This window comes from Cygnus olor, chromosome 9 (assembly GCF_009769625.2).
Source record: "Cygnus olor isolate bCygOlo1 chromosome 9, bCygOlo1.pri.v2, whole genome shotgun sequence".
Classification (NCBI taxonomy): Eukaryota; Metazoa; Chordata; class Aves; order Anseriformes; family Anatidae; genus Cygnus; species Cygnus olor.
This window is the reverse complement of record NC_049177.1, coordinates 2,657,146-2,678,250: the sequence shown is the minus strand read 5'-3', so window position 1 is coordinate 2,678,250 and position 21,105 is coordinate 2,657,146. Positions and strand designations below refer to the sequence as shown.

Here is a 21,105-nt window from a genome sequence, read left to right as displayed (position 1 = left end):
TTACTGGAATCACAAAGTTCTGGGGGCTGTTTTTCTGAAGAAATACCTGACAATACACATACTACAGCCTGAAGGCTATGCAAATAAGAAGGGAGAATAGGAACTGTCTTCTTGGAAGTATTTTAAATTTTAGGCCAACTAATCCTCATCGATTCTAAAAAAACAGACAAAAAATATTGACTAGTGAGGCCCAGTATAGTATACCTTATTTAGGAGAAAAATCCTGATGCTAAAAAGCAGATCAGGAAAGAGTAAATCATTGAGCAAGGACAGACAGTATTTGCAGAACCTAGCACAAGCAAGCTATGGAAGAAAAGTAAACTAGATGCCACCTGTTTTTTTTTTTTAGTGCTGTTAGTGTAATTAATAATGCATAACACACTCATTCCTTAGACCATCAAAACAGATCCCTTTCATATATTTGCAGGAACATGAGGAAGTGACATTTTATACACCCATTCAAGTTACTAGCTCTAAGAGATAAAAAGTTACATCGTTAAAACTGCTCACAAAAATGAACTCCAGACTAAAAAGAGAAGAAAGAAATCTGACACATTGGTAATTCCAGTGTTAGTTCTAAGTGCAGGCTAATGTCAAAGGCATTTGTTGGTCCATTTTAAATACTTGATTTAAGCAAGATATTAAGTGAAATATTTTATCTTCCAACAGAAGCACAGTTTTTTTTGTTTGTTTTACCAAAGCTGGTACAACACTCTTGACTGGAAATCCTCCTAATGTTTCTTCATTTCCCATGACCAACAGCTGGCACATCTCAATCACTGCCTGTAGTTGCTGACTTTCATCAGTGGCTTGCAGACCTTGTAAAAGCTGTTGGGCTTTAGAACCTATATATCCAGAAAAAAAAGATTAGGAAAGAAGATATTAGAGAATTTAAGTGTTCAGTGCAACTGTTACGCTATATTTCTGCCAGAGTGGAAGACGAGAGACAGTTTGCCTTCCTCTGCATTTGTAGTTTCACTTCCTTTCCCTGCCATAAAAAGGGGGAGGGAAAGAGAAATGAAATCTCACTCTTAGCTGCCCTTCCAGTGCAGACTGGTCACAGCTCAGGGAGTTCACCACACTGCTCACCATAGCCATCTTTGCCAACCTACAGCGGGTGACAGAACCCATACCACTCCACCTTTATAAAGTAAAGGACTTTTCAGCATACCCCTTAGATAATACAGCACGTAGAGTATCCATTAGACCCCATCTTCTTGGCAGGCAGTGTTACAGGCTGTCTTTGGCTCTCCTGGAAGCCAAACCAGCTGGGACTAGAAGGCACACATCTTAGCCAGCTGCATAATGCAGATATGGTGGAACAAGACTAAGGACCCACGTTCTCACTGACATAGTCTGAGAACTAAGACCCTTTTGAAGCTCTGAACAAGGTACCTTAAAACTGTTAGGTTGTATCAGTTCTAAAGCTAGCTTAAGCACTTGCTTAAAGCTAGCAAAAAAAACAAGGGGGTTCAGAGGTCTTCTGTTAAGCAGCCCATCATGCAGGAGAAAAAGATAATGAAGGGGTGAAAAGGCAAGAACCCTCCCTTCCCCACCTAGAATGGAACATCAAGATTAAAAAAACTAAAAAAGAAAAGAAAAGAAATGAAATATGGCTAAAGCAAATTTCTCTTCCTTATAGGAAGAAAAACTCATTAATATTGCTGACCAGTGGTCTAGCACTCATGACATACAAATCTCCAACATGTAAAATATAAATTATGTAGCTAACACAAATACTAGAATGTACTAGTGGCTGAATTCTACTAGTCTGGAAGTGGAAAGAATCAAGTCAAATTAGACAAACTTGGCTTACTAGCTCCACTTCCAATTGTCCTGTGGAAGAGCTGCGACATCCGAGGACCAAGAGGGCCAAACAGGTGAGGAGGAAGACCCCTAGCCTCTAATAGAGCTAAAAGCAAACAGAGGATAACAGCCATTGTCAAAGCTTCTACATATATTTTTAAAAGCTTAAATTCCATGAAGCTATAATTTAAGACTACTAGAATTTTGATACTTTAGGAAAGAAGAGTTAGGATTAGATGACTGTAGTTACTTCAGTTTCAAACACACCAAAAAGATGGCCTTCAAGGAACAAATAGGTCATATTTATATGCATCAGAGCATTAATGCCCCTTAAGAAGTCACCCACCAAATTTTCAAAGCTTTATATTTTACAGAAGAAATTTGGTCTACTAAATTAACATTGTAAGTTTAGATCTAAAATAGCACATACATAGGCTGTAATTTCAAACCTGAACTCAAACTACGCAAAACTGGCTAAACTTCACATGTTCAGGATCCGAGTAGCACTATTAAATCTGAGGAAAGGACACAAGTTTCACAGCTTTACTTCCTGATGAATAGGACAGCAAGATCTCTGCTGAAAATTAGCATTTTTAAAGTAACACTTTTCAGTAGTCCTAAGCTAGACTAAGTGGGTGATTCTGGGTAATTCCAATTTTTACTGTAGCAAGCATGACCACTTCTGATCAACACAGATACCGATTAATAATAATAAAAAATTAGCTCAACATTCCTAATGCATACCTACACTTACTGGGGGCTATAAGCAAGTGAACTGGTACTGACATAGCACTCATTTCCACATTAGTGATCCAGATTTGCCAAAATCTGTCATTTGCAAGGAAAAATCACAATCACAGAACTCCTTGCACAATAGGACATGAAAACTGAGTTTGTACCTGCCTGTATTTCAGATGAGAGACCTGAATTCTTCTATAACTAAGGCATGAAAGCAAGCATGTTTAAGAACATTTAGACTTTGATCAAAGCTTGTAGTTACTTGACTATCAATGGCAAGGACAAAAAAAAGTTATCCAGAATCAGCAGATCAACCTAATCCAGCCTGTCAACTGGAAACGTATTCTTGCAAAGACATTCTCATACTTCCAGCAATAGCTTACACACTTAATAGGACTCAGTTCTCAATTCTCCTCCTCCCTCCCAACCCCTATCTCCACCTGAAAAAAAAAATCAATAGTAATGTATTACACACCATGGAAACAACTAAGGACACTAACCAATCCCTACAGACGTTAGTTCCAAATTCTCACATCTTCAGTGAGTTAAAGCTTACAGTGTCATAGTTCATGAGAACTACAGTAAGCAAAGCAACACATTCACAGACATAGAAACAAGATACAGCCTCCCCACATTATATAATACAGAACGTGCGTCAGTACAGCTATTCACAGGCTGCAAAAAAATAATAAATTGAAAATTAATTATAGCTTTTATACCTTGTAGTCTTCCCATTTCAGAGTCATCTGACTCACTTTCTCCAGATGTTGTCATACCTACAGCTCCAGCAACAGAACTAGAAGCTGAAAGAAATAAAATAGATTAACATGAGTTAAAGCACCTTCAGAACTACAAAATTTGCATGGACTCCACCATCAAAAAAAGCATCCATCATCAGAAAAGTGGTGTGCATTTAACACTGCCACCACACTTGTACAATTGTCACTTCAATTAGACCAATGTCAGTCTAGAGACCTAATCCTAATCCAAAAACTAACAAGAAAGGCTATACCAACACAAGATACGAAAGAAGTCAGATCAGCAAATAACATTTCTTGTGTATTTCATAGAATCATTCAGGTTGGAAAAGACCTCTAAGATCATCTAGTCCAACCTTTAACATAGTACTAAGTCCACCATTGAACTACACATTTCTTAAAGACCTCCAGGGATGGGGACTCAGCCACTTCCCTGGGCAGCCTATTGCAATGCCGTATAACTCTTTCAGTAAAGAAATTCCTTCTAATATCCAACCAAAAACCTCCCCAGTGCAACTTGAGGCCATTTCCCATTGTCTGATCAATTGGTGATTGGGAGAAAAGCCTGATCCCCACCTCACTACAACCCCCTTTAAGGTAACTGTAAAGTACAATAAGGTCTTCCCTAAGCCTTCTTTTCTCCAAACTAAATAATCCTAGCCCTCTCGGCCACTCCTCAGATTTGTTTTCTAGACCCTTCACCAGCTTCATTGCTCTTCTTTGGACACAGTTGCCTGCATTCTTAGTAATTTTATTCTCTTAAGTGTTACACTGCCCTTCATTCCAGTTCATTTTGACTTTTCATAGCAACGTAGCTAATTTTAAAAACAGACATTTTGAGTTTTTCTACCACCCAGCATAATTGTTGGAAAGCTCCTTCAAAATCACTGTTGATTAGGACCAGGTGATAAAATTAAGTACCATTTAACAGAACTGCATAAACAGGAGTATTAATTAACCCAAAGACAAATTTCTCCAATACAGAGAGGCTTGCAGTTTCAACAGAAAACTTAAAAAATATTTTCGAGTAGTTAAAGAACTCTCACAGGTAAATACTTGTCTTCTATATTCTGAACAGCTTGGCATCTCTTCAGTCAGCAGTACAGTGATTTATGTAGCATTAACTGAAATTAGTTTTTGGGCTTTTTTTTTTTATTAAAAGTATACTTCATTGGAAATAGGTTGGAGACTATGAAGTAGCATAACTGAAGCTTGTACCAGATGTACAAGAGAACAGATTCAAAAGTTAAGGTCCCTCTCATTCAAAAGGTTCCAGAAGCTGTACCAACTTAAATCATAACTTCCTCCCAGAACTTAATCCATATATGAAGTTTGTATCCACATGTATACTAAAACACTGCAGTTGGTATTTCTTTTTACCTGCAGCTCCCTGGGGAGCCTCATCAGTACGCGCAGCTGAAGAGTTAACTCCATCCTGGTTGTTGTCAGGATCAGCCATCTTCTCCTGTCGGCGAGCTTCAGCTGCTCCTCTTTTGCCCAGGCCAGAGCCTCGCCGACTAAAGATTTGAAAAAACAAATGTTTTGGAACTTAAAAATAGTCAAAATGCTCACAATTAAAGTGACTTAATTACAAACCAAGTAACTGATTTGTACACATTTGAAAAGAAGTCTGATGCCAGAGTATTCACCTTTAAAGAAAGTTCTGAACTATTCAAAGTACAAAGAACTCTGACATTCAGCTTGGTTTTCAATAGCAGGTCAAGTTTAAGGGCATTGGCCTTTCTAAATCTGCTTTTTTAAACATTACTATTGTCACTGCTAAAAAAAATATGTATGCTTATGATGTAAGGCATCAAATTCAAGTGCATAACTGACAACAGGAACAGACCTCAGGCATATCAAGTACTTCAATATGCAGTACCAGTTGTTCAGATGCAGCTATTGACAAACTAATTGGTACAGTATTAAAACAGACACCTGCATGGCACCATACAGTCTTATTTTTCAAAATTGTCATTGATTTTATTATTCATAACAGAGAAGTTTAGAACTCCATCTTTTTAAACACAACCTTAGTAAGAAAAGGATTATTTAAATTTGTGACATTGCCTTTGGGTACTTCCTCCCCCCCTTAACTCCCATAGCTGAGGTACTTATTGGAAGTGTGATAGTGCCAAATTCTATGCATTATCCATGACATTAGTGTACAGGGTGACCCTGCAAGCCTGAAAAACTGCAGCTCTTTCTACAATAGCTAAGAAAGATAACAAATACCAATCTGCAGCAGTAACCACATCTTGGTTTAGAGTTTTACCTGGTACTAGCACAGGAGCCCGTGGTCTTTTGCCGTGTGCTCCGCCGCAAACTGGGGAGCTCAGCAGGTGGTGATTCACTGCGCTTCTTTGTGGATTTTCTTAGGCCTATGTAATATTTAAGGGATTGACAGTAAGTCAGTCTTTAAATACACAGCAGCTCTACAAAGAAGTGAAACAGGACAGCTTGTACATAAGAACTACAGTAAGTCTACAACAGCTTTTAGTCACCTTACACTGATCTGCTATTCCAGTAAAAGAAATGCTTAAAAATTCATTTTTATTTTTAAATTGTTACTTGGACACCTTTTTGTAACCTGTACACTCCAGTTGCACAGGAGCTTGTAGGTCTCCTCATGCTCAACAAATACTATATGACACATTATTTCCATGTGTTTATGTTCAAAACACCTAAAACAAAAGAATTATTTAGTTTTAGATCATAGAGAAAAAGAAACCATAGTGTGTTGGGGGGGGGGAGTTATCTGTTTTGCCCCCACCCCTTAGGTAAATCTGTGCAGCATTAACTTAGTCACATTCACCAGACAAATCGTAACTTTTAATCACAAGCAGTTTGATCTACATTAATATGGCTTAAGAGTAACTGCCTTAAAACCAAATCAGACTCCCCCACCCTCCAGAAGTCAAGCACTGCCAATGTTGAGATCTGCAATGTTTTGTGTGTGTGTTTATTTTAACTACATCCCTTCAAACCCTATCACTGCTGTAAGGTCTTCCTTTAGGCAGATAACCAAGCATATTTTCACAACTCTGGGAAAGGAATTGAGTTTTTAATTTAGAAGTATTTGTACTGTTGAAGACTAACACAGCTGATATTAATTTTCTCTTGTTTACGATGAAATAATTAGAACACTGCTCCCTCTTCTGGCAGCACAGCAGAAATAAAACACATTTAAGCATGAACTGTATTTTAGCACAGTACCTATCAAACTGGCTTCTGCTAGTTAATCCTAAAAAAATTCCAGGAATATTGAGTTGTCATACTTAAGGATGAAATAACTACGTAACTACGTAAGCCTTGATAGAATATTTAACAGAAAAGGGAACGTAATCTGAAAAGTTATTACTGACCTAGTCAATAGTCTGTCCCCTGGACACTATACCATATTTGATCCAGGAACACATTAACTGCATACAGCATTAAGTTCCATGCAGATTAAGGTTAACCTGATATTCTTGTGTTTACCGTAAACCTGGCTTATTAACCCCAGAAACTTGGCAACCTAAGAAAACAAGCGTCTGTATCTAACAGCTACTGCACACTGAGCTGAAATAAGGCAGCCACCTGAATTTTCACACGGTCTGTGCATACAGAATATGCATTTTTTTTTTTTTTTTACTTTTTTAAAAAAATACTCCTAAAGCAGTGACACTTTTACTATACATGGTTGCAAAGCAACAATTTAGGTTGAAGTTGCTAAAAGAGAAGCAGTTAATGAATCCAACCCTATTTACATACAGTAAGTTACTTGCCTTGTTTGTGGAAGGGAAGGAAGGGGGAGTGCTGGAGAAAAGATGAGCAGTTTGAAACAGCTACAGCGGGATCCTATGCCACAGCTATCTATGTTTCAAGTCCTACAAGTACAGATTCAACAAAACTCCTCTCATAGCTGACTATTTTACATTAAAAAATGCGTGTATTAAGTATAATAGCACTATATTTGACCACAACAGCCACTCTAGGAGTTCATAGCTACAGATCAGCTCATTAGCTACATGTAGCTCATTAGCTACAGATACCAAATAGTCTACTTCCCCAGGTAACATCATGATGATACTCTAAAAATGAGGTGTACTTTTGCTTTACATTTGTATCAGAGAGATTAACTTTGTGTCCACTGGAAAAATCAACATTTGAGTTCCTCACATCTAAAGGTCAGTTGCTACTTGAGATCTGCGGGTACTCTGTTTCAAGTGGTAAGCCGTAAGCATGAAGCTTGTTCTTACCAGCTTCCTAATAGGCAAATCAACCACAGACACCACCTTCACCAAACATGACGTGAAATGGACTTAGCATAATTCCTATCTTAGCATCAGCTAAGGGCAGACGTTTCACAAGGCAGCAGAGTTAAACAGCCTACTGCTGTGTTTAACAATGTGGTTCTGCTCACTCGTGCCTTACTACCCTGACCCAAGGCCGAGATGCCCAGCGCACACTTGATGCACACCTTCCTCTTGTTAGCTTTCTGTCAGACTGGTGAGCTGATCTAGCGGGACAAGGATCAGCTGAGCACAGACATCACGAAACATGATGGCAATGAAGCTGTAGAGGGGATTGCCCTTGTCCATAAGGAGCATTCAATTAGTTGAGCCATCGCTTTAAGCTGAATTACCTCAGTAAGGTTCTGGGGAACATAGAGTTACCAGTTATTGCCTGGTGGATGAGCTGCAGAACACATCACAGACTGAGCACCCAGAACAGCCTAGTTCATTTTCTCCTGCTACTCAGTGAGTACTCTGTTCATCGCATCTTTTTGTGTGTTTCTTTTTTTCCCCAAATCTTTCCTTCTACACATCTGCCATGGCACTTGTGTGCATCTACCTCCCTCTATTCGTTTCCCAGGCTAAAAAGGATTCAAAAAGATTTTCAAATTTCAAAATTCAAAAAGGACAAAAGATTTCTCTGAACTTGTTCCCTTCCTGCTGTCCGTAGCCACTCTCTGCCTTTAAAGTTCATTGTTTAAGAAAGCTAAGTCAGTCTTACCACTTGCATCTTTTGGGAAATCCTTTGAGTCTTCCCAGCACCACAAGTTCAGGACTGCTAGTTCCTTCAGCACAGGACCAAGGCCCCTTTCCCTCACACTGCCAAATTAACCCTCCCCTGAACGCCCTGCTAGCAGGCCTCCTGCCTGGGAGTTAGTCCTGCACCTACAGGAGTCACAGGATGAAAACAGCCCCAAGCCTTCACTAGCAAACAGGGCACAACCAACATCCAGATAGATGGAATTAAAGATCCCTATGGCTGTGTGACAAAGGAAAGCACCAGTCATGCTGCCACAGACAGCAAGGGCTTTCAGGTGAATTAGTTTCACGTTCATCTCCAGAAGTTACTCAGTCAGCACTACCCCTGTAACAGACAGGGCAACCCTAAAAGATCCATCTCAAAGAGCTAGTAGATGTCCACGTGCGACACACCTTCCAAAAAAAATAGGTTTAAGCAGTTCATATTAGGCAACTACAGAAGTTTCAGATCGAAGCTTTAGAATTGAAGTGGAGCCGTAGGTTTCCCTATGGCAAGCAGATGAATTGCTTATGCCATGACATCATCCTATTTGCATGCCAAACACTCATGTTAATGAGTCTGAAGAAAAAAAGAACCAAACAGGCTAAACCCGAAACACTGTAGCCTTACAAAAATAAAATGTAAAAAAAATCTTAAGAACATCTTCACATTTAAGTCTGTTTACTGGTCAGCATTTTTTAAAGGCATTTTTGCTGTATGAGAGAAACAAGTTCTGAATGCAGCTGTACTACATTTACTTATTTTAACAGCCTGAGTGTATTACATAAGCCAAAACAAAGTCAAATTTTCAAAGTAGATAACCCCAAACATCATTTGTTTGCAGTTCAGAAAGATAATCAATAGAGATTTACTTCTTAGGGCTGTAAATTTACATTTTATATTGGTTCCTGTGTTGGGCTGCTTTCTAGCTCAAGCAATAAAGGTGGGGTAAAAACACGATCGGCAGGGAAAGGCACCTACTGTCTTTCTAACATGCCACTGTGCCCCTCAATACCAACCCAGACATCCTCAGCTGTTAACTAGAACCCCATTCAGCCCATCACTGTAACTAAGTATCTCCTACCTAGTCATCTTATTTCCTCAATCCAACATACAGACACCCTGCCACCTACCATTGCAAATAAACTAATTCAGAGCTATTTTCAGACTCTCCCTCACCCCTGCCCCTTCCCTTTCAAGTCAGGAGTTACACCACCACGTTCTGTGTTGACCTTTATCTGGCTTTTCACTACATCCATCAGCCTTCTCTTCTCAGCCCCCCAAATCTTCAAGTATTAGGTTGAGGCTTCTCATTTAGGGACAGCTACTCTAGGTCACCCTGCTTTCAGCATTGTCCCAGCCATCATTGACAGCTTCTTCCCATTTGAAGGCAAGACCCCATACAAAGAGAGGCAGAAATTTCCCTGATAATAGAAGCAATAGAAGCATAAATAAGCTTTTATATATATAGTTAAGTGATTTGACACAATTTGCAGCATTTCAAAATTTCTGAAAGTTATAGCGCTTGAAAGGACATGAAAATAGTCAAATCTAGAGCAAAGCTTAAAATTTGCCTTTTTTAAGGCAAAATATTTAGCTGCAGAACAAGAGATGGAAGCCTTCAGCCTATTTTTAGTTTTCCAATGAACTTTCTAGCCTTTATTCAGTAATGCCACTGGCTCAGTTACCCTTGCAACACACGACTGCTGTGTATCTAGCTGAAATCTCTGAAAGTCAGCTTGGCTGCATTTAATGCCCATTACTTATCCAGCGAGGACAGAACAAGAAACCTGAGGTTAGTCTCCTCCAGTGTGTGGGAGGTTCCTGCAAAGATGGCAATCACATCTCTCCTCATCCTTCTCTTCCATAGGGTAAGCTACCTCAGCTCTTGTTTTTTCCTTCAAAGATCACAACCACTAATAATAATTCTTGTACTTGAAACTACTTTAAACTGAACCATGTCATTCTTTGACTGCAATATCCAGAGATGAACAACAGCACTGTATTTACATAGACATGGCTGACCGCAGCAGCCAGTCATAATAATCTCCCCTCTCATCCCAGACCATTCTTCATAGAACCACTCCCCCACCAGCATTTTTCCCTGAGTTTTTCTATGGCTCTTTGTTTACTTCACAGTAGTTCTATCAGCCCTATTTCAATTTTTAAACACCTTTTTTGTATTATACCTCTATACAAATCTACTGAGTTTTAGCTTCTACTAAGAGAACTACAATGACTTCTAAGCACGTTTCTCCAGAGGGGTGTACACCACAGTTTGATCTAGATCACCATTTGCTTTACTGCTTTAGAAGGCCTTAGGGTTGTTGTTTGTGTGAGATACCAGCTACTCCTGCTCCCTTATCCTCCAAAGGTATTAGCTTACTGGAGAAAATAAGTTTGACCTGACCCCTCCTTCCTTAAAAACCTACCCTTGTGATTTCTTATTTCTTAATATTTCCTTGACATTTCTCAACGTTATTCAAAATGTGTATCTCATTGAAATATTTAAAATTTGTACCAGTATTTTCTAGTTAGTGAAGCTGTATAACAGCCAAGTATTTCTTAAAGGGATAAGTTACTAATTACTATTGATTCCAAGATTACTTCAATCTGTTGTCAGAGCTTTAATGCACTATTTGAAAAGCTAAGACTATTTGAAAATGTATAGATTAGCACTCTCCATCTATTCCAGATGGAGTTCTTACATCTTAGTGATACTTAAATCTTAGTGATATTTAGCATAATCATACTCCAGTGATATTCAATATAATAGCTATTCAAGTAAGTTTTGTTGTAATCTAAACAGACTACGCATTTTAGACTTCCCAGTATCACATCTTTCCCCCTCAAACTGGGATGCTACCTACAGAAAGCAAATTCCTTTAACCTAAAATGGAGTCTAGAAATGTTTCTTACTATGCTTTGTAACCCTTAACACTGACTTTTTAAGTATATATATTTACCATCTATACCAACTTTGTTTTCTGTCATTACTTGAGTGTCTTAGTTCTACTTAAGTTTATCTTATGCCAAAGCTGACTTTCAGGTCACAAAAGAGCTAAAGCTAGTCAAGCTGGCTTTCTCAGTACATTCTTTGAGAGATAATTTAAGCTCGTATTCTCAATGTTGTTTTTCACGCTACTCCACACCCCCCACCACCACAGGTTGTGCTATCCCACCTCACTCACTCCATGCTGAAGGGTTATAAACAGTCACAAAAATTACCCTCTGCCTTCACCTTTTTGTGTTCACTTAGAAGCACATTCTTTCACCTCCCTGTTGCTTTTCTCCTTTGTCAAAGGGTTGCCTATAACTAAAGGGCAGGCTTCATTAAGAGCTAACTTGATGGTAAGTCAGTCTTGCCCAATTCCTACCCATTCCTTCATGTCATTATCCTGGAGAAATTCAGTTTGTCCCCTCAGGAGTCCACCACCCCATGAGTCTTGAATCAGGTACATAAAGTCTTGCCATAAGAGAGCAACCCCTCTCCCCTTCCCCAATGCCATCCTTCCCCAACTAGGTTAGGTCATTCTAGAATCAATACTCCAGTCATGCAAGTTATCCAAAACAAGCCTGTTAGGTCAATTAAATCTATTTTGATTATACAGGAAGCCATCCAGTTCCTCTTGTTTATTTCACATATTTCCTGCATTAGTATTAGCTATAGACATGCCCTAGTTGGAACATGCTACTCATGATCATGCCTAGGTAAACATGCAACAGTTACCAGGCTTAGGAATCCAACCTATTAAAACAAGTTTTATAGAATATATGTTATGAAAAAAGCATTTAAAGTTTATTACGCTGCCTTGGTGTACCACGTTTTTCAAGGAAACGGAGCTATAAGCATATCTGCACACTAATGAGCAGGGGCTCTGGCTTAGAAACAGCCTAAAATCCTTATCAGAATGTACAAGAAAGATACCTACTACTACAATTCAGCACTAGGGAGGACATGTTTTATAAGAGCAATTTAAAAGAATGATTCATGAGCCAGTCACTAGGTATACCAATTTTAAAGTTTAAAATATTATTGATCTTAGACTAAGATGAGAAACTGGCACCGTAAAAAATAAAAAGCAGCAAACCTAACTTGAAAAAAGAAACCACAAGTAAGATAACTTGTTTTCCAACAAGTATCATTCCCAGTCAGGGCACAGAGTTTAAGAAAATGACAAAAAAAGTTAAACAGAACAAGTAAACGTTAGAAAACTCTTGATTTTGTATGTCCCCATGACAACAATACGCAAGTATCTTGTATAAATTTTAAAAATTGACATGCAAGATAGAGAAGTATCTTAGGCCTACAGAACAGACTGCGTACTTATACCATTTGCTTTATCTATAAGTGGTTTCAGTCACAACTTTACCTAAAAGCTCAGTAGAATAAAATAAAAAGTTATTTCTCTTTAACAAGGACCCAAGAACCCTGTAAACAATGAAGGACATATTTGTTTAGAAGAGTTCATTTTAAAACATACATGTATATTCTTCCATAAAATAAAGTGAACAACTTACTTGCTAGCTTGGCCTGTAGTCCCGAAGGTCCAGGTTTTGATGTCTCTGACTTGGAAGAGCCTGGTAGAGACAGCTTTGTTTTCGGGAGACTAACTTTTGGGCTGAATCGAGCAGCCCAGTCAAACTTTGAAGAGCCACCTGTTTTACTCTGTTCTTTGTCCCTGCTGCTCCTTCTTGGACTGGGGCTGGATGCAGAACGGGAACGTCTAGCCTTATTCTGGTCCTTTCCCTGTTTCACTCTGGCACCCTGAGGAACGGTAGAAGAAGCAGAGGCAACAGCAGAAGAGGAAGAGGATGTCGAAGCTGAAGAAGAAGAATCAGTGATGGTGCTACACCCAGCTTTGGCTGAGGTCACCGATTTTGAAGCCAGCTTGGAGGGTTTTGCTGACTTCTCTTCAGCGCCAGTTGATTCAACTGCTGAACCACTCTTTATACAAGACAGACTCTCTGTCCTTTTCCTTTTCTGACTTCGGGAGCTACCAGCAGCTCCACCCTTTCTGGTGTGAGCCTTGCTCGTTGATGGCAATTGTGTAGACTTAGACTGTTCTTGGTCTAAGTGTCTTCTCTTAGATTTAGTATGTGGCTTGTTAGTTTCCAAGGAAGTTTCAGTGTGTTGAAGTGCTTTGGATTTTTTAGCAGAGCTAGGAGAATTGGTCCTGCTGTAATCTGGACTAGCACTGCGTTTAACTCCTCGAGAATTTTCTTTCTTAGGCACTTGCCCCGTTTTTTGCTTTTCTGAAGTACTGACTCTTTCTGGATCTTCTTGTTGTGGTATTAAAACAGCAGATGAACTACAGCCTCTGTAGAAGCAAGCAGGAATAGCATTAGTGTTAAACTCAAGGAACCTCATGCTGTTGCAACAGTTTTGCAAGATAAATGTCAGCAATCTCTAATAATAAAGGAAACCACAGGTAAAATAACCTGTCAAATATTAAGTTGACATTGATATAAAAAGCATGCTTATATGAGATCATACTCCAGATTTCATTGCCAAAAAACAACCTTTGCTAGCATGAGAACTAAAATGAACTGCAAAATAAAAGCACAGGACACTTTTTTTTTTAACAAAAAAGAAGCTACTAGACTGATTTCACTAGGATTGTATATAGACATGTAAATCTATTAAAACAAAAATTCAAGCCATGAAGCTGAATGCTTGAGAATGTAATTCCACAAGAGAACAAGGACTGTTCAGTAATGCGTAACTGGTCATAACTGGATTCTAGTTCAATGAAGGCTCTCAAACGAAAGTCTCTCAATCTTATCTGATTAATTACCTTAATTTTAAGAAACAAAAAGGGCAAAATTCTCCTCTACATGCTAAAAAGCTGTTCTGGTGCATACACAGCAGAAGTGTATGAAAATAGATAATAAACATGATCAAGATGATTACTCTGAACAGGCATTCCTTAGATTACTGCAGGTTTCAATTAATATTGGACATCTCTCAGAACTCCTTGGTCTATCTTCCTCCAAAACAAAGGGGGAAGAGAGGAAAAGAACCTGCAAGTATTCCAGGACTAGTTATGTAGAATTTGTATGCTCCCATCACAGACTGAATACTCTTAGCTGAATTACAAGTACAAAACATGAACAGAACATAAGACATTGAAACACATCTATTGAACATAATGTCTAGTTTAAAACCTATTAGTCATACATTTCATAACAGTTCTTTATAGCCAGACATATTACATACAGTCATGAAACGCAGATAACACTGATAACATATGAATACGAAGTGCAATTACCTTTTGGAAAAGTGTCCCTTGGACTGCTCAGAAGTAGTATTAGACTGCACTTTGGGTGTCTTTGAAATAGATTTTCTACTCTCAGGAGGGCTATGTGCCTTATGTTTTGCCTGCCCTAAATGTGACCTGTCAGCAGAAAGTCAAAACAGAAAGCTATCAGGATACTGAGACACAGATTAAAAAATCCCACCTACAGGTTTGTGTTTGTACCATTTACAAATAAATATTAGGTTAAGTACAACTTCAAACTCTTAACACATCAACCCTTTCACACTAAGGCAGTATTTCAAGAGAATCACCTAGTCTGGTTACAAGTCACTACCAATATAACTTATGTACAGCACAATTTTTTAGTCATTTTAAGTAAATCAAACATTTCCTCATGCCTAAGCTGTGCAGGTAAATCCAAATTTTTCTGGTGTGCAAGACTGCTGAATTATTCACTTAAGCATTAAGTGTGCTTTACTGTGCTGGCAAACAAGACCAGACCACCCAAAGACCTCTTCTCAGAAATATCTATACGCTCAACCTCAAGATTCCATGCATTAAGACTTTATGCAGTTACAAGTATTTACAAGTTTGTCTCTTTGCTCTTCAGTGTAAAAAAATGAAATGCTTGGAATGGGAATGCAACTAGTTCCACTTGGTAGGAAAGCTCAACCTTGCCAATGCTTTTATGGCTGCAGCTCCACCAACTCAAAGGACTGAGCACTCTTTGGTAATACTGAAGTGAGAGGAATAAAGTAACGCATGCTAGTGATGAAGGAAGGCAGATGAGACGGGAAGCCTGTGATGTCACAGAAAGGAATAAGTTTCACATAGATAAGGTACGAGAGTTCGTTCAAGCAGCTTTCAGCTACGTGCAAAAGCTTGTTTATTGTATGAGCTCTGACTAGAGGTCAAAGTTCATATTACACTATCGATAATATTAAAGACGGAAGTTACATCTTCAAAAATATTCCACATCTGTGTTTCAAAACCAATGAGTATCACCATCTGCCTGACTCAGAAGAGACAGCTCATCAGCATATAAAACAGCACAGTGTAAATAACTGCTAAGGCAACAGACATCTTTCTTTTACTTCCCTGGCCAGAACATGCTTTTGACTTCGCATTAACTAGGAAATTTCAACCATTCATATCCTACCCACATAGAACAGCTGAGTACCACTAACCTTTACTAACCTCAAACTGTCCTAGTATTAATGCTGGAAGAAGCTACACTTCAAGTTAAACAAGCGTTGATTGCTTCCAAAGAGCCTATACGAATCACATCAAAGTGCTATCCATCTCTCATCCTTCAAGTAGAGCTATGCAAACACTTGTGAATCATATAGGTGAGGGAGGTGGAATGGGAATTTAAGACTGAAGTGTCCTATCCCAACCCATGTCCCCAGACAAGCAAAAAGTTTAGGCCAGAGAGCAAGTGGAAGTGATTTCCTCAAGCTTTCAGATAGTTCCGCCCACACTACTAGACTTCTGGGATTTGGTTGGAAAAAACTAAGCCTACTACATGTCATGTCTGACATGTTCACTATCCTTAGTAGGAAAATCCTACTAAGACTAACCAACTAAGTGATAGCCACATGATAATACTTAGAGTCAAAACACCAAAATTTGAGTAACAACTGTTTTTTTTGGTAACTTTCCTTCATCAGTTTTTCCTAAAGTTATTTTTGTTATGTTTTTAAACTTTCTTCTGAAGTGGCTTTTTTCTTCTTCTCCTCAAGTATTTTTCCTAAAGTATTCCTAAAGCCAGTTACTCAGAGAGTAATGAAGGCATCTAGACAGCCCATATTAAAACATTCTGTGGTGGCTCACCCTTCTAACAACACAAGTCTGAAGAGATTAATTGAACAGCATCTTCTCCATACTCAAGTAATTTGTCTTTATTCCTCATATTAAGAAAAGTAATTTTTACTACCCAAAAGATGAAGTAAATCTTAGTCTCACAACAGCAAGTTCTATCAAAATAACCTTGGGAATGTTTCACTCAATCCTGAGTGTTTAGATTTTTCTTTTCCCAACAGAAAATTAAGGCATTAAATTTACTTCTCTCCTGAAGGTAACTTCCATTACTCCAACAGTAAAAGTATAACATAATTTACACTTGGTATTAGTCTTTTTTTTTTTAACGTAAGCTAACTGATCAGGGTTCATTTATTCTGAAATACATTTGAGAAGTTGATTTTCCCTTTAAGATTTTGTTTTGATTTAATTAGACTTGGATTCAACTTAGTGCTTTAAGCATTCACAGAACACAAATAATTAGAAAATCTTTTCAACCAAAATATGGCAAAAAGCAGTGCACCACAACATCAAGTATTTAATGCATACACTGAAGAGTTTCTACTTAGTCCAAGCTTGCTCCCTTCCACCTCTGAACCCTCCAGGTTCTTACATGCTTTACAGATGTAATTCCATACCAGTGTTCAATTCACATGGACAACAAGCTACAACCATATTGTTGGAATTGTGAATGCTGTATTGTGCAGACTATTCATATTCACTTTGTTTTCTTTATCCGAACTATTAGTAGTAAATGCCTACAACCAGAGCAGAAACATTATATTAGAAGCACAACAAATGGGTAGTCAGAAGCGACGAGGATTTTTATTAGCATTATTTTCAGAAGACATACTGTGCTCTCAATTTTCTCTCTTCAAGTTTAATCATTCACCTTGCATGTGGCCAAGTAGGTACACAAGACAATAGCAACCGTACATGTAGTAGTACATCAGTTAAAAGGAGCATGACATTCACCCCCCTTCTCTAAGATCTATACAATGGCAAAAAGACTGGCAATTTAAAGACATTGTAAGAGAAGGTTAAAACTATACACCAACTAACAAGTGTCCCAATTTATTTTGAGGTTGTGACAGCTTGCTTAAGGTCTTGTTAAAAGTTAACTCAGGTTCCAAAGTTGTTAGAATAGTCCAATGATCTAGAAACAAGAAGAGGAACACTTTGAAAACTAAGTGTTATGGGAGTTGCATGGACAGTTAAAAGTTTGATTCCTGTTAAAGGCTGTAAGCTGCCTGTAATTCCGCATGTGACTCAAGGCTTTTAACTTTAACTGGCCCAGTTATAAGCTCTTTATTTTTTCCCATTAATAAATCTTCCATTCAGAAATTTAATTTCAATAAATATTCCAGCAAGAAGCATTTTGAGAGAATAAGTGAGGAAGAAGGTAAGTATTTATGAGCTTGTGTTTGTCTGTTTTCATTTGCAGAGGCAGATCTAGAAAGACTGAGGGCTTGCTGCACTTTCCGGAGTTTTTTCCACAACAAAAAGGACAGTGTTATTACCTACTTCAAGGCTCACTTAGCTGGGCTGAGCTGCCTGCTGATACACATTTTAATTCACAGGCAGACACTCAGTTCAGCATAACACTTAGACAAGTTGACAAGTGACCTACCATCCAGCTCGCAGGATTTGTAGAAACAGTCCTGTGGAAACCACCAGCCCTTAGCTTTCTTTAGCAAAAGCATAATAAAGATCTCACTAGAACCCCTCCTCAAAAAGTTACTCTGTGCATGCTAAAAAAAGATACCTTTTGAAGTTAGTTAATAACCAGTGTTTCACCAAATTCTTGTTCCTCAGTAGCTGAAAACAAAGCACTCAATGCTTCCAAACATGAAATCTACAAAACTAAGAACATTCAGTTCTATCAAAAGTGGGATACAAAGGTATTTGTACACATGAAATAGGCTGTGTAAAGCAAAACAAACAAAAATGAAAAAAGCCTCCCTCCTCAGGCAACTCGAGCCTCAGGCAAGATGTTAGTTCCTAACATATTAAGAAGACCAGTCCAAAACCAGATCCCATTCAGAACAGAATCGATGTGATTGACAAAAAGATTCTTCTGCCTTTAGTATTTGAAAAGGGTCAGACCAAAACGTATTCCAATGTCATCTATGCAACTTACAACTCTTGTTCCTCATTTAGTCTCTAATCCCAAGCAGACAAGAATACTTAATATATTCCAAAAACCTGGTTTGCATACAATATTACACTTTCACTACAACAGTCTGTATGTCACTCATGTCAAATTAAAATCCTACTTCAGAATTGCTTTTCCTGAAGATCTCAGAGAAGTTGACAATATACAGTCTAAAAAAGAAGCACCATTGTCACTTCATGCCACTGGAAAAAAAATAGTATTTTGCAATACTTGTACACAGGACCACTTTCATCACTCTGCACCAATACACTGAAGCATTGCTTGTAACTGAAAGAAACAGTCAACCACAATACTTTCAGAAAAGATATTACGTGCCTTGCAACAACACTTCCAAATGGCTGCTGTTTAAAATAAATGCTAGTGGCTCAGAAGCAGTCTGTGTGGCCTCACTAGGGTTTTAAGCCACAAGGATGCAGTTCTTCAACACACATAGGACAACGTAGTTACAGAATTAAGAAAACAACAGTAAGTACCTCCCAGCCCTTCCACTCCCCACAAGGAAGAGCACTCTTATTAATGGATCTGCTTCCCACTCCTCTTCATTTTCCCTCTGCAAAGGGAAACTATCACTCCTGCTTCCTTACAAACCTGAGAGAGGCCACGTTCAATGCAAAGTGCTAGAAGGAAGAGTTCAGACAGAAGTTCCTGTTATACAATTAGGGGGATTCCACCATAAAAGTAATTTTAAATTACGAGGATACCATTAAGTACTTTTGAAGCTGAAAGTACTGTATCATCCACAACAGCAGGGCATTCAAAGCACAGTTATTTCAACATCACTACCAAAAAAAAAGGAAGAAACATTAGTCTAACTTCACTGAGGCATGTTTGGTTATGTGCATACGCAGAAGGGAAAGGGGGGGGACAGTTCACCTGTTTATACATCTGTTTTCACAAACATATACCTTTGTTGTTTGGTCTGTTTTTTTTTTTGTTTGTTTGTTTTTAAAAAGACACGTCACAGACACTAAGCTTACTGCCAATTTGTGCTGCAACTATCTTTCCACATGGCCTATGAACTTAGCAACATTATTTGTTTAAAAAAAACAAAAACCAAAATCAAACACTCAAATACCAGATCAAGTTATCAAACTGGATGGGTAATCACTAATAAAACAACAGGAGAAAACATCACAGGCTTGCCCCATTCAAAAGTGTTATTGGGGTGACACTAATAGAGTCCAGTCTAAAACAGAACGGGATCGCACTGTTACTTCCAGGTTAAGATAAATCTGCCAGTACCAAAGGAGGAAGATTCCACATTTATTTTTACGTATTAGACCAGACAGGAGCTCACAATTTCCAAAGTCTTTATGTAAGTGAAGAGTAGCTGCTCATCAAGTAAAAATCAATAAAGTTCTAGCAAGAAACCTTTAAGATGTACAAGAATCAGAGATACGCATTAGCATTTCAGCTTGGAAGGGGTATCTTTCTGACCTCCTTCACAACAGACTTCACTTGAGGAACCTTACTGAGGAGAACATACAAAAGACAATAGGAGACTGAATTCATTATAATGTTTACGTTAGCAAGTATGCTTTATCCAGGCCTTTATGTGCTTTGCTAACCAAAAATGCTCGTAAATAGCTGCAAAGGTAGCAGAGGTCCAGTTCTAAAGAACCCACATTTTCAAAATTGTGCTAAAAAGAAGTGAGCATTTGAAAGCTTCCATCAATTTTAAATAAACAAAGGCCTTTAGCTCTGATAAACCTCTTACTTACAGAATTTTGACTGACAGGGACTTGGTAAGAATTGGAAGAGGTTCAGTCATTTAAGACAAGTTGCAATACACGAAAATACAGGATTTTCATTGTAAGAGAGTATTGTTACCCCTAAAACTCTTCAGATTGTCTGCTTCATTGTAGAGCTTCTCCTGATATTCTGTAGCAGAATGTCAGGAAGAAGGAGAAAAAGAGTTGGTAGAGCAGTATCCATCTTAACATTTATTTAGATGTAGAGATAACACAATATGCAGAACAGAATGAAGGGTTCACCATGCCTCAGTTAAGGAAGGAGAACTCTCCAGAAACAGTGCTGGTCTGCAAAATAATCAGCTACATCAAGCAACAGATTTATCCTCCCCATGCTATAAAAGCACTGGGCAGAAGCCTTGTGTTTACCATTCATTTTTCCATTTATGCAACGTCTAGAAAATGCAATTCTCTAGAAAAAGTAAAACCCAAGTCTGTGGATCAAATTATTTCCCACAAGGTTCCTTAAAAGAACAGTTAGCAGCATCCTTCACCCATCAAGCAGTGACCTTGTCTTCAGTTAGACCATATACCAGTAAGAAATACTATGAAGGATTTGAATTCTAGTACAGAAAAATAAGTGGTGCAAGAACTTCTTAGCTGGTGCCACTTCATGCAACATTTTAATAATACTCTTATACCACAGAACCCAAGACCACAATACATGTATTCAAACAACTGCACCAGTAATAGCTCTGAGGAAATGCAATGAAATGCATAGACAGATGCTGCCTACCATGCTACTGTAAAGTTAGTGTAATGAAGTAAGGTTAACCAAATTAAAGAAGGACATATCCTTA

At 38.3% G+C, this 21,105-nt stretch overlaps 1 protein-coding gene across 7 annotated transcripts in view; it reads right to left on the bottom strand.

Annotated features, from left to right (window-relative positions):
* Positions 1–21,105, bottom strand: part of TRIP12 (thyroid hormone receptor interactor 12) — a 74,354-nt gene that overhangs the window by 28,012 nt on the left and 25,237 nt on the right. For 2 of the 7 annotated variants that reach the window (XM_040566966.1, XM_040566967.1), the window contains exons 3-10: positions 14,591–14,716; positions 12,978–13,639; positions 12,840–12,899; positions 5,578–5,683; positions 4,683–4,819; positions 3,264–3,347; positions 1,817–1,912; positions 697–845 (exon numbers count right to left, since the gene is read on the bottom strand). In XM_040566966.1, the coding sequence (XP_040422900.1) occupies positions 697–845; positions 1,817–1,912; positions 3,264–3,347; positions 4,683–4,819; positions 5,578–5,683; positions 12,840–12,899; positions 12,978–13,639; positions 14,591–14,716 (1,420 nt within the window). Of the gene's footprint in view, positions 1–696; positions 846–1,816; positions 1,913–3,263; positions 3,348–4,682; positions 4,820–5,577; positions 5,684–12,839; positions 13,640–14,590; positions 14,717–21,105 lie in introns of all 7 variants that reach the window. The other 5 variants (XM_040566965.1, XM_040566964.1, XM_040566968.1 and 2 more) reach the window with 3 other exon arrangements.